Below are 14,410 nucleotides of genomic sequence, written 5' to 3'. Positions count from 1 at the left end.
AAAGTGTTTTCGTTTAATATTGCGATGTAAAAAATACGCATCATTAAGCTGGAAACTGATTTGATTGTCCTTGCTTTGATCTTTTTTTTTTTTTTTTTATCAAAATCCATGTTTTGATCTATTATAAAAGCTACTAAACTATGTTGAGTATACAGTGAGCGAGTGGAGGAAGTCGCCCATCGTGCTCAGATTTTAAGAAATTAAAAGAAATTGAGTGCATATATGCTACACAAATTGATTAATGTTAGTTTTTTCTTCCGAAATTAAAAAAGTTAGATGAGTGGAGTGGCTAAGGTTTTACGAACAACAACCCAAATTCTTAGAGAAAGACGGTCGTAAGGAGTTGTGAGAAGTGACAAAATGAACGGAACAAAAATGATAAATGAACACAAAAAATCAAACACAATACAGACATCGTATGACACTGTAGTTTTATACCTTTTTTTTTTTTTTTTAATTTCCTTTCCTTGTCTCCTTCAACACCACCTCTCTATGTCATCCTTCTCTCTTATCTGCAACATCTCTCTTGCCGGTGAGGACGGATCTGCATTAAGCTCTCTCTCGTTGGAGTCTGAATAGATTTGGGTTTAATTTTTTCGATGATGATTCAGTGATGGTAATCCAAACGGTTTTCCGGTGGTTTGAGGGAGAAGTGGAAACCGCCGACGGTGTGAGGAAGAAGTGGAGGTTGTAACATCCCATACTGCTTTCAGGATTGCCGACTGACCCCACAAACCAACACGAGTCTTTTCAGCGTGTTTTGTCCTCTCTCGCACGTTTACCGAGAAACATGCAGTCTCGTACTTGCACGGCCTCAGGATCTCTCTCATTCCGATGTGATTCAATCTTGTAAGGTGCCCTCGCCTTTTTTTTTTCTTCCTCTTTTTCTCTACCACCATACATAGTATGCTTCACTCTTCCATGCTAGAACACACCAGGTCATCAATGTCGATCCGGTGTTTCCATCTCTACTTTTGGACAAGAATATGAATTATATCAATTTCTATTTATCAAATACTTCTCATATATAAGAAAATTAACAAAATTGTAATGAATCATAGTATAAAAATAAATATATTACAATGAAATCTAAGTTACTGAATCGAATAATGCGAATTATATAAAAAATAATGAAAAATGTAAAATATAGGCATTGGATTGTTTTCATGAAGAAAAAAAAGATATTGGATTGTTCTCTGTCTAAGACTATACGAGGGCTCATAGGCAAAATTGATAGTGAATTTATTTTCCTTCTCTCATGTCTCTCGTGTGTGTCTCTCATTCTTTTTTTTTTTTTTAAACAACTCCCATCTCGATTTTAAATTTGGAGTGTGTTTTTTTCAGGATTTTTACACACTTGAATTTTAAATTCAAAATGTAAAAAATGTACAATAGTGAACAAATTGAAAGGAAAATAATGGTTTAAAACTCGTGTTCTCCAATACTAAACTTCAAAGGTTAACGTTTTGGGTTGAAAAAAAGTATTTTCTTTATTCTAAGCAAATCGCTAGATTTTCTAGATAGTATCCTGAATTCATGAAATTATGCATAATGCTTTTACCATTTAGTAAAATCAGTTTATATTCTTACAGAAGGATAACTATGTTCACATTCTCGATAGTATCCTGAATTCTTTAAATTATGCTACAAGATCGATCCAAAGAACAACAATTTTTTAATTTACTGCAGAGTCGGTCAAGACAAAAAACTTGGCGGCATCGTTAAATTTTCCATTGAATATTTTGGTCCATATCAATAATTCAAAATGGATTTTTTTTTCCGTATCATTTCCTGAGATTATTCAACATGTCAAGAAAATAAAACAAATGTCTTTAGAATAGGTGACTCCCACATGATACTATAAAGAACACATCTCACACTAATATCATGGGAGTCTCTCTTAACTCAAAAAGTCATCTAAATTTATCACATAAAGGTTTTTGACCCATTATTACACACCACTCCCGCCAAATTATCATGGAATGAACTACCCACACCATCCCCCCCGCTCCTTTTCAAATTCCCAACAACTCTTTCCACCAAATTGACCCCATCCTCCCTCCTTCTTTAACACGACCTCCTTCTAGCAAATATCTAGGAAAACATGAGATTACAAACTCCCCTAATTTATATGCATATTTATCTAACAAAGTCAAATTAAACTTCTGAAATATTCAAACACCCCCTCCCCCTTGAAGAAAAAAAATAATCAAAATAGATTAATAGAGGCGACGATACATGTGAGAGTCTTAAAGGAGGAAAGAAAGTAGACCGATAACAAAGACATGACATATTTCAGAAAAATCAAACGGCCCAAATGAAACATTCCTATTTTTCCATCCAAACAACCTTTTCTTAATATAGTAAACCAATGAACACCAGAAGTTTAACGTACGAGAATCACCGTCTATTGATAATCCAAGATACATAAAAAAGATGCGACCAATTTTGCAATTCAACACGAAAGATGCCTCAACCAACCATGAATCAGATACATTCACCCCACAAACATATTTTTATGAAAATTATAAATAACGTAAAAGGGTTATAAACATTTTCACCTCAACATGAAAGTCACAAATAATTGCTCCAGCTTCTAATTGATTATGGAACCAAAATTGTTTCTCAAAATAAAATCAAACATAAGTAATCTCATGAAACCACATTTGCAAAATAAAGTTTGGGAGTTTCACTATGGAACCAAATAAGCATTAGGTTCTTCTTACCAACATAGAAGGTATAGATAGGAGATATTAGATTCTTCTCTAAAATTTGTTTGTGTCCCTTTTAAAATTGTGCATTCCCTTGACCTAGCAGAGTTAACTCACGCTCAACATCTTTTAAAGATAATTAATTCATGCGGACACTTTTAAGATCGGTTGACCTGAGAAAATGATTGAACTGGTCTAAAATGTACCCGCATGAGTTAACTAACGTTGAAAAATGTGAAACGTGAGCTAACTCCTGTTGAATCAAAAGAATGAAAATTTTAAAAGGAGAAAAGCAATTTCCTCTTCTCTGACAAACGATGTACGCTGGCCCATAAAATAATGGCTAAACTGCACTTTTTGTCCCCTATGTTTTAAAATGTTGCGATTTTGGTCCCTTAATAAAAAAATGACAATTTTGGCCCATTTCATCCTAAAATTGCTGAGAAGACGCCACGTGTCCCAAAAAAGGGGTCATAATCGCTACTTTTTGTAAAGATAAGGGGTCAAAAAACATATTTCCCTTATGTTAGGAGGTCAAAAGAGCATATTTCCCTAAACATAGGGTCACTTTTGCCATTTTTTTTAATAGGGAGCCAAAATCGCAACATTTTAAAACTTAGAGGGCGAAAAATGAAGTTTAGCCTAAAATAATTTAATTGATACCAACAATTCTACGATTTTCATCTTATTTTATTTTATTTTGGTACAATGAATCATCTTAATTCTAGAGGTCTTCGTCATAAATATCATATATTATGGAAATTTTAAAAATAAAAAGTACAATTCGAGCTGCACATGTATCGTGCTTGTTGATAAGGGGACCTGGACAGCTCATTGCTTGCTTGGAGACGTGATTCTTATCCTTTACGAAACTATGAGTACCACCTGGTACATTTTTTATTTCTTAGATTGGATAAAACCATTATAATGCTGCCAAGATCATATGTCAAAACAAACAAACTACATGTTACTTGGACTATACATCATGTTATCATAGGACAAAGTGAACCAATAATTTATATACTGAATCAACCGTCAAAACACTCAAACATGTAAGAATTCCGAGTCATGGTTCAACTGCTTTAAACTACTTGAAAATCGCGATCAAACCGCTTAAATAATGGAAGGACTTCATACAATACATCCAGCTCAAATATTGTATAATAAATAAATAAATAAATGCCTAAAGAGCAGAAGTTCTTTAGCCTAACATACAACAACATTATCAGTCCCATTCTTATGCTTACAGGTTACACCTGTGCAATGCTTCTTTACAAATTATACATCTAGGGAAATAGAGAAAAAGACTCAATGGCTAGCTCAGAAGAGAATAAAACACAGGAGAAAGCATAAAAAGAGAAAAAAGGATATTCTGTTCAATGATTTGTTTGCCAACATCTCTTGCCTTCTCCACCTAGAGCTACTATTTCCAACCATATGATGTGAATTTTCTGAGTTGCCAAAGCCAAAGACAAATTGAGGGAATAATGGTGTCATAAAGGTACCAAGATTATGCATTTGTGGTGTGTCATTATCTTGGTATGTAGAAGAATTAATGTGTTGAGTCTGATAAGGATTACGATATGGAAGTTGCTGACGACTTCCATTTTGAGGCGATGTTGCCATTGCCAATAGAGATTGAATCCCTGATGCAGGTGGTCTAGGCGGTATAGAAATATCTTCAAGGGTAGGTTTTGCGTCACTGTCGCGATCACAGCGAGAGAGGGTCTGGCCCCTGCCATAGAGAGGGACCATTTTGGTGTGAGATATGCCATCCTTGCAAACTGGACACTGTGGTGGCTCATCAGGTGCAAGAGAGGCACTTTGCACAAAGAGCCATTTGTAAATACAGGACCAGCAGTAAAGGTGACCACAGAGTGTGACTACTGGTTCATGTGCAAAGTCTAAGCAGATATTGCAATCAAAACAACTGTCACAATTTTTTTCTGTTTCTGTGCCAGAATTTGGAATGGCTTTCCATTCTTGGGTAAAGAAGTCTTCATGCTCAAAAGCCATTTGTTAATGAACCTTTTTTTGCAACTTTGGTTATTAGTGTTTTTTTAACCCCTGAATATACAAAAGAAAACTAGTTTGTTACACTACAACAAAGAAAGGTTCTGAGGGCATCAAGTGCATAGATGTGATTTAACAGTAAAATAAACAAATAATAGAGACTATAAGTATAAGCAAATTTTGATTTCATTTCTGTTTTCCACAAGACCACATTTAATTTTAGCTGTATTACTTTCTAATAAGTCGGTATAAACTATTTTTTTTATAAATTAAAAGTTTAGCTGAGTTGGGTCTCGAGAGCTCTCACCAGTCACCCGAGTCCAGCAAAAAGGCAACAAAGCCCGGGGGCAATTTACAAAACTACTTACATATTACCCACCAATGAGATCCTCACCCTAATTCGCGACTTGAACACATATCAATGTGAGATATGAGCCTAAGTTTTGTATAAACTTCAAATAACATTAATTTGATTATTAATATATTTTAAACATTTTTTCCTAACTCCATAGAGAAACGGAGATATTCAGGTGAAACATCTAATTGAGCATTAAATTTAAATCAACTTTGTTTAACAAAATGATCATTTGGTTAGAAGCAATATCTAAACAAAGAGTCTTGGTCAATGTGAATAATACCAAAAATAGAAATCAGATCTAACTAACTAATGGTCACATATTCACATCCAAAAATAAAAAAGAGTTGATCATAAGATTTGCATGCAATCTTTACTTAAGTTAACACCCAGAGATGGAATAGGGGAAGATTCTGGCCATCAAAATAATGAATATTAAAAAAGCACACGCAAAAATAATAGAAATTGACAAGGTCCAAGTAAGAGAGACATACCAAGAGAAAGACACAGAGAGAGAGAGTGGATAAGTTGGGGGGTATGATCCTACGCAGAACAGAGAAGGTTGAAGGAGATTATATATAGTGGTGGGTTCACCGTTCCTGGGACAAGACAAGTGGAACATGCTTTTCCTTATTAGACTTTATTTATGTAGCGAATGCTAGCGGTGAACGTGCTTTTCTTTTTTCCGTTGAGCTATCCCTCTCACTGCACATGAATGATCCCTATTCATATTTAACTTCATTAATTATCCTAGTGTGTTCGCATTGCAGTTTAATTCGGTTTTGAAGTTAAAAGTCATTTTAATCACAAGATAAAAAAAAGTATATAATTTGGTTTGGTTGACTTTTAAAACAAAAACAAAATCAAACCAATGTGATATGGGTTGATTCGGTTGATGCAATTTTTGACGAGACAATATTTTTGTATGAAAGGTCAACAGTGGAACATTGACATCATAAACGACTAAAAAAAAGGTAAGAAAGAAAAGAAGAGAATGCGAGTTGGAATGAAAAATGACGAAGTATGAGAGGATATTTGTAGACAAAATGTAGATCAACCTTACAATCAAAAAACACATGTTAAATGACTCTGCATCCAGAAAACCTTGTTGACCAAGTCACCATCCACATCCTAACATATTTCAAATTATATAAGCCGAATTATTTTGGATTATATAATATGAAATGTCCCCAGACTATGTAAAAGCTTATATTTTGGAGGGTTTTATGCAATTTAGATTATATGGTTTTTATGTGGTCCATGTTACAACGATACCTTATGACGTACACGACACACAAAAACTTTTATAAATTGACGTGTTTAGTTCAATTTCAAACCACACCACAAAACCATGAATACTTATCCAGTGGAATTAAGTACCATGATAGCTTAAGTTTACTTCAATAAGGGAAAACCTAATCTATTTAAGGTCCACACCGACGTCGCATATTGTCTAGCTTGAATATCATGTTCAACCACAGAGACACTAGGAGGGTGGACCATGTTGAATATCATCGATCGTTGAGCGACTCAGATGGAAGCATTTGGTTCACACATATATGAAGCTCTGGAACAATGACGGTGTGAGAACCATGTTCTCTATATTTGGTCAACACATTTAGAAGGGTCCAATCGACTTAGACGCTTCGTTGGTTAAGTATTTTCATGATATTAAGGAAAAATTGATTCGGACCAAGACCTATGAAGAAATCATGGCTTGCATGGATAGACCATGTGAAGAATTTAGTTTGATTGATCCATGATCTTGTGTGTGTTTCATTATATTGTTTTACGTCGTTGAATTATGTTGTTAAAATTGTTATGTTCAATGTATGTTGTTGTTGTAGAACTTGATTTAATTATTGGCATTTTTTTAATCTTCTATGCTTTAGACACGATTTAGATAATATAATATGAACCCTATCAAACCCTACAAACCTCAAGTTTTAACACAGTTTGGGAAGGTTTCAGATTACATAATCCGAAAAAATATGAAAATAAATTCATATTATATAATCTGAACCAGTTCTGAATATAGATTGTGGTGTTACAAACAACTTTTGGACGAGATTTGTAGTGTGATTAATACATTTTTGATCAGCTTGGACATTTTAAACTTTTTTTATTGTAGTTACAATTTAGAAAGGCTTTGGGGCTATAAATAGTTTTGCATTCAGTGACGTATCCAAGACCCTGAATCAAGGAGTGTAAATTTTTTAACGTTATTATTAATAATTATTATTATACAAAATAATATATGTAAGATTAAATAATAACTTTTTTACTCAATTTTTTTAGGGGAACTTTTTACTTAATTGAATATTTATTTTTTCAATAAGAACATAAAATGTGCATCTTCCATGATTATAGTAAAATACTTCATCCGTTCTAACTGTCGTCTTAGGTTCTATTCACCTGGATTAAGAGAAATGATAAATAAATTAAAGAATGATGCAATTCACAAAGTCAAAATGTATAGTAAAATATAATATTTGAAATTATCATAGACAATATCATGTGAAGAGTAGAATTGAAGAAAAAAAATGATATCACATTGAAAAGGCAAAACAATGTTTATTTTAGAACATTTTTATGTGTTAAAATGAAATTTATTTTAAAACATAGAGAATGGTTAGAGACAGTATAAGAGACATAAGAAAGAAAAAATAACTTATAAATGGGCATGTTAATAAAACAATATTAGTTACTAATAATATATGTGGTACTTCCAAAACATATTCTCATGTTGGAATTTTGCACAATGGTAGATGCATCACACAATGATTTATAGGAGAAGCGATTGATCTCTAGCATCATTTTGGTTTTTGTTAGAGAAACTTTTTTTGAGTTATTAGAGAGACTTAAATAAAAGAAAATAAATAAGAAAACTCTAAGAGTGTGTTTGGATGATGTAATTGAGAAATTTTAAAGAATTTAGAATTCTAGGCAATTTAAATGATTCAATTAAATTACTTTCATTTCTCAATTCTTTTGTTTGGATGAAGTAATAAAAAAAAATCATTGTCATCATTTTTGGGCAACTTTTATAAATTTTTATTTTTTTGGGCCAAATTTGAAATTGAAATTAGGGGTCAAAATGTAAATTTCAAAAAATTGAGGGGTCAAATTATAATCTTTGAAAATTTTGAGGGACCAATTTGCAATTTTTTGGAAATTTATTGGGGTCAATTTGAAATTTTTGGAAAATTTGAGGACCAAAATGCAAAATATGAAAAATAACAATAATGAAGAAATTTGAAATTCTTAGTTTTTAGGTGTCATTTGAAATTCTCTAAATTTAACTTGAACAAAATACTTCATAAATTTCCATCATTTTGAAAATGCTTCAAATTATTATCCAAACAATGGAATTCACCCCAAAGTATTTGAATTCCCTCAAAACAATACATTCCCTCAAAACATTTCACCATCTAAACACACTCTAAGCGTAATCCGAGAGAAAAGAGAAAATTGTTGTCATATGAAAGGCTAAATTATTATTTTGATCTCTTAACTATTTAATTAATATCACTTTGGTCCTATGATTAAAATTTGTTCTATATTAACATTTTAAGTTAATTTTCGTTACACAATTTAGTCCCTTCAATTAATTTTAATTCAAAAATGTTAAGGATTAATAAAAACTATAATAATATCACGGTGCAAACTATAATAAACCAAGATAGGGATACATTTTAGAAATCTAGGGTGTGTAGCCGCATATCCTCACCCCTATATGGAACCGCCAATGCCTACATTTTTCAACATTTTCATTCATTTTTCATTCTTTTTTTCACTGTATTTTTCTTCTTAGTTTTCATTTGGAAGCAAGTTATAATATCATTGTCGTTATTGATCATTCCATTCATATTTTCTTCAAAATTATTGAGCAATTTTTATAAGGATGGTACAATGACCAACAAAGACTTTCATATCAATTATAATTTGAATTTTGACAGAATTCAGATTATAAAATCTAAAATCTTGCAAAAAAATATTAGGATTATATAATTTGAATGAAGTTGTTTTGAGAATTTTGGTGGGTGTGCGAGAAAACGGTATGGTGGGAATATAAATTATCAAGCACAATATACCTTATTTTTGCTTTTCTTATTCTTTCTAGAGCCGATCTTATAATTTTTTTGCCCATGGTTATCGTATTAGCAAAAGCTTAACAACAAACATTATAATTGGAAACATGATTATGGCTACGCCTCTATACACAACATGATAATTTCAATGTGCATCCTTTAAATTGATATCCTATAACCCCGTTTATTTAAAGTTGCACGTTATTTATTCATGATATTTTATACTTTTTCTAAAATCCCCATATTTTTCCTAAACACCCTAAAAAGTATAAAAAAAATAAAAAATTCATTACATAATTTACTTTTTTTTTATTTCATTAAGATTAAATATATTTTTAATCCTTACATTTCGCGCCCCATTGAAGAATAATCCTTACATTTCATTAAAGTTTTTAAAATCCTCAAATTTTTATCTCCGTTATCAAAATTAATCCATGTTGTTAATTCTTTAACGGAATACTGCTGTGACAGTTAGCGGATCCCAATTATTTTAAGGTTAAATATGTTTTTAGCCCCTACATTTTGCGTGACTTTAAAGATAAGTCCTTATTATTTTAGGGATTTTAGAAACATTTATTGAAATGTAAGAATTTTTTTTCATTGTTGCATGTGCCTAAATAATTATTATTTTTTATTTGTCTAACCTAGGACTACCTCATAGAAAAGTACAGTTCAAGTTGCACATGTAACGTGGGTTCTGTTTGATAAAAATAGCTGATAGCTTTTAGCTGATAAGCTAACTGAAGTGTTTGGTAAAAATAGCGGTTCAACTAGCTGATAAATGTAAAATGACATAAAGGGTATTCTTAATTCATAATAAAAATTATATCATTAATTTAAGTATTTGTAATTTTGTAAACTAATTTTTCTTTAAAAAAATACTTTAAATTTATTAATTTAATATATCCTATGTATTATAAATTAAATTAAATTTTATTCACTAAAATTTTATCTTATATTTATTATCATTTAAGTGTTTCTACTTTATAAAGAAAATAACATTTACCTCAAAAACAAAAAAAAAGGTAGCACTAATAGAGTAATACTAATAATAGAGAATAAAGAAAATAACACTTACCTCAAAAAAATAAAAATAAAAAGTAACACTAATAGAATAATAGTATTTTGTTTCGTAAAAAAAAAACGAAGGTATATATTTTTTCAAAAAAAGAAAAGAAAAAAAGGTCAGCTGATATATATACAAAAATTGGAATAACGGGATAGTAGTCTTTATTATGTAGCTTATTATAAAAATTATAATGGATAAAAATACAATTTAAATGAAATAATAAGGGTAAAATTGGAAGAAAAAGTGAGAAGCTATATGTTATAAGCTCAAACGCTATTTGGAATAGCTTCTGAAAAATAGCTTATAAGCTCGTGAAATAAGCTATAAGCTCATGGTGAAAAAGTGTTACCAAACAGATTTTTTTTTGTCAAACGAGCTTATAAGCTATAAGTTAAAAGCTCTTTTTTTGAGTTTCCCAAACAGACGTGGTTGAATTCAGGACCCTGGATAGGCCCACTCCTTCCTAGGAGACGTTTATCTTACTCTTTACGAAACTTTGAATTACAAAATGTTTATGCAATAAGGTAAAATATTCCCAGAAAGTGACTTTGAACAATAGATTAAGCTTAAATAATGTGTAATAAACTCAATTGCTAGCTCAGAAAAGAATCAAACACATGACAAAGCATAAAAAGAAAAAAAAAGAAATTTTGTTCAATGATTTGTTTGCCACCATAAGATGTAAATCTTCATAGTTGCCAAACATATAGCGAGGGATTACCGGTGTCACTAAGGTATCAAGATTCTGCACTTGTGATGTATCATCATTCTCTTGTTCTTGTTGATCACTTTGAGGTGATGTTCGCGTTTCCAGTAGAGATTGAATCTCTGAAGCAGGTGGTCTTGGTGGTATAGAAATATCTTCAAGAGTAGCCTTCCTGTTGCGGCCGCGTCGAGAAGATAGAGTCTGGCCTCTTCCATAGAGAGGGACCATTTTGGTGTGAGATATATCATGCTTGCAAACTGGACACTGTGGATGCTCATCAGGTGCAAGTGAAGCCCTTTGCACAAAGAGCCATTTGTAGATGCAAGACCAACAGAAAAGGTGGCCACATAAGGTTACTACTGGTTCGTGTGCAAAATCTAAGCAGATGTGGCAATCAAAACAATTGTCAATATTCTCTTTCTCTGTCTCTGTCACAGAATTTCCATCGGCTTTCCATTCTTGGTTAAAGAACTCTTCATGCTCAAAGTCCATTATTTAATAAATGAACCTTTCTTGCAACTTTGGTTATTAATGTTTCTTTATTTAGGCCTTGAATGTAATACAAGAGAAAACTAGTGAAGGGGGAACAGTTTTTCGTGGAATTCTCGCCAACAAATAGTGAAATGCTTAAAAAAGCACATGCAAGAAAAAGAAGAAGAAAAACCACAAGGTTTGAGTTTGAGAAACATACCCAGTGGATAAGTTGGGGATTTGTGTAATGATGATGATACTAGTGGAGAAACAAAGGGGTATTTGTTTAGCAAAGCAAAAGTGTTCACACGAGGCAAGCAAGGTCACCAAATCAATTGCCGCGAGCAAATTGTCTATTGATAACTACTATATTATACGGGGAAATACTAACTAATGTCTTGGGATGATATTGTAGTATTGTATTTTAATTTGTATAATCAATTTTTTAAAAAGTATAAAGTGTTTTTTTTAACTTAATATTTGTCTTTTTTAACTATCTTAACTGAAGCTAGCACAATTTTTACGTAGAGGCCAAATATAAATAAGAAATAAAATATATTTTAAAAATTAATATATTAAGTATAATTAATATGTAAAATAAATTTACAATAATTTTTACTTATATTTAATGAAACAATAACGTAGAAAATAAAATCGAACAATAATTATTCATAAAAGTTGTACTCTATAAAGTTAAAACAAGTCAAATTTATTTCTAATTGACACTAAACTAAATAGATTATAAGTATTTTATTAAAAATCATCTTTCTTTAAACCAACAAAATCGTTTGAAATAATCAAGTAATATATTAATGGAGTAGCTACATTGAAGACTATACTAATCATGTATGGTTTATTTTTCTTTAAGGGTAGCCAATGCTACTCCGTTGATGGGAAGGGAATCGCCCCTGCTCTGAGTTAACATGACCCTATTATATATTTAAAACTTGCTTTTTTAAACTTATTACCACCATATCTTCGTAATTACCATTCTTAATTCTTACTAAATCTATTATTTTATGGGTATAATTGTTCCAGGTCATGCTAACTTGTTATTAGTGTTTCTTTAGTCTTTTAAGACACATGTTAAGGATTTTATAAATATAAGCTTTTATTATAAAACATTTATTTTCAACCTTTAAAAAAATAAATTAACACAATTTACTAAACAAAATTTTCAATTTAGGTTTCTTAACATCTACGCACAATTTAGCATTTCCCAACTGTTATTTCTCGTCTTAATCAATTTTAAACTTCTCTTAAACAGAGCAATTAATATACACCGCATGATTTTCCTTTTCCAAGCAATTTTAGTCGGTTTATACACACCATTTTGCAGTTATAAAGAAATTTTTGTCGGTCTATAGTCTATACGCAGTTAATTTCTTTATTACAAATTTCTTTTGTGGTTACAGAGCTCAATTGCAGGCGGAAGTAGATGTACAGTTTTAAAGGATAGAATCTAAACAATTTGAGGCAAGTGATAAAAGTCAATATAAACACATTTCATGATTTGTTAAAAAAATAAATTCACTGCGCCATATCATGTTTGTTGATAGACAAAAGTATGTGTTGGTTCAATTATGTGCATGACATTGGTCTATAATTTCTTCCCTCAAAAAATAATAATTAACTGCTCTATAATTTCTTTATACAAGATGGGTTGTTTTTTTTTTGTCAAGTAGCCTAGTGGCTAGAGCTCATACAATTTAATTGTGGAGAAGTGGGGTGTCTAAAATTCGAACCCTAACCCCTGTATATAAAATGCAATATCCCTACCAACTGAGCTAAGCTCACGGGGATCAAGATAGATTGTTTATGTTCTTAGTGTATTGCTATATTTCTGCTACTTGGCAATTTTCATCTGTTTTTTTTTTGTTTATTTTAACCGTATACTGTAAAATCATGTTTTTCATTGTTATAGATTATTAATTATTATCAGGGTCCTTTCTGAGAATTCGGAGGCTCGATTCTGGGAATGAAAAGAGGTCAGTGATAAAATCAAAACATATTTTTTTTAAAAGAACAATGTTATATTTATATTTTTTACAAGATAAATAAAAGGTGCGTATATATGCGGTACACCTAAAAGTGAAAATAACTACCGTATACATGAGGAATCCCCACCTAACACCAAAAGCAACATGACCTAATTCTAATAGGCCTAAAAGGCTAAAACAAGAGGACAGAAAATGAAATCTGCACAGAACCACCAAAAGCTATGCGCGCACAAAGCTGGTGGCACAACAACCAAGCAGTCACAACAACAGCAAAAAAACCCACAAAGTTGGCAGCACAGAAGCCAAGCCGTCACAACAACAACAAAAAAATCGCAGCCCTGTTTAAATTAAAAATGAAGTCCGTAAACATAAGAAATAAATAATATAAAACGAGTTCAGGCGAATATCTTCAAAATGAGTCTTCATGCACACCAAAACGAGACTTCCTACGCGCATTTACTGAAGCAAATTCATCAATCAAAACTCTCCGTATTGTATATTTCGCAACATAGGATTCTCATTTACTATCATTGCTAAGCCATTAAGTCTTTCTTATAGCATGGTAGACCGCATCTAAGACTTCAACAACTTCAACTTTGAAAAACTTCTTTTTGCGGAGGCAACTGTCACGGGAATAGTCAATAAAATTCTATATGCAACAATTGTATTAGAAAAGTAACTCATGTCTTTCAAAAATAAGGAAGAAGAAGAAGGAAAGCCTGATGATGGTGAATCAGTGATGATGCAGAAATCATCGGTGATGCCATTATGGAATGGAGGAAGTGAAACGGTGAAAGTGATGAAGAATGCGTGAACGACTGAACGCGCTTCTAAGGAATGGAATATTTTTTTGGCTAAAATATGGTTTTGGTCCCTGCAAATATGCCTCGTTTTGGTTTTAGTCCCTGCAAAAAAAATTTGTTGTTTTTGGTCCCTGCAAATATGTCTCATTTTGGTTTTGGTCCCTGGCTCCACTTTTGTGATAATTTGCACA

At 31.7% G+C, this 14,410-nt stretch overlaps 2 protein-coding genes across 2 annotated transcripts; both read right to left on the bottom strand.

Moving 5' to 3' along the window:
- Positions 1-3,705: 3,705 nt before the first annotated feature.
- Positions 3,706-5,782, bottom strand: LOC25493171 (E3 ubiquitin-protein ligase RMA1H1). Its single transcript, XM_013601593.3, has 2 exons — positions 5,574-5,782; positions 3,706-4,778 (listed from the first exon to the last, which is right to left on the bottom strand). The coding sequence occupies exon 2, from the start codon at positions 4,725-4,727 to the stop codon at positions 4,032-4,034; it is 696 nt and encodes a 231-aa protein (XP_013457047.1). The 5' UTR covers positions 4,728-4,778; positions 5,574-5,782; the 3' UTR covers positions 3,706-4,031.
- Positions 5,783-10,664: 4,882 nt separating this feature from the next.
- On the bottom strand, positions 10,665-11,759 carry LOC25493170 (E3 ubiquitin-protein ligase RMA3). Its single transcript, XM_013601592.3, has one exon. It carries the CDS (start codon positions 11,435-11,437, stop codon positions 10,838-10,840), a length of 600 nt encoding a protein of 199 aa, XP_013457046.1. The 5' UTR covers positions 11,438-11,759; the 3' UTR covers positions 10,665-10,837.
- Positions 11,760-14,410: the final 2,651 nt, after the last annotated feature.

The sequence above is a fragment of the Medicago truncatula genome, chromosome 4 (assembly GCF_003473485.1).
Source record: "Medicago truncatula cultivar Jemalong A17 chromosome 4, MtrunA17r5.0-ANR, whole genome shotgun sequence".
In the NCBI taxonomy this organism is placed as follows: Eukaryota; Viridiplantae; Streptophyta; class Magnoliopsida; order Fabales; family Fabaceae; genus Medicago; species Medicago truncatula.
This window is presented reverse-complemented; position numbering and strand designations above follow the sequence as displayed.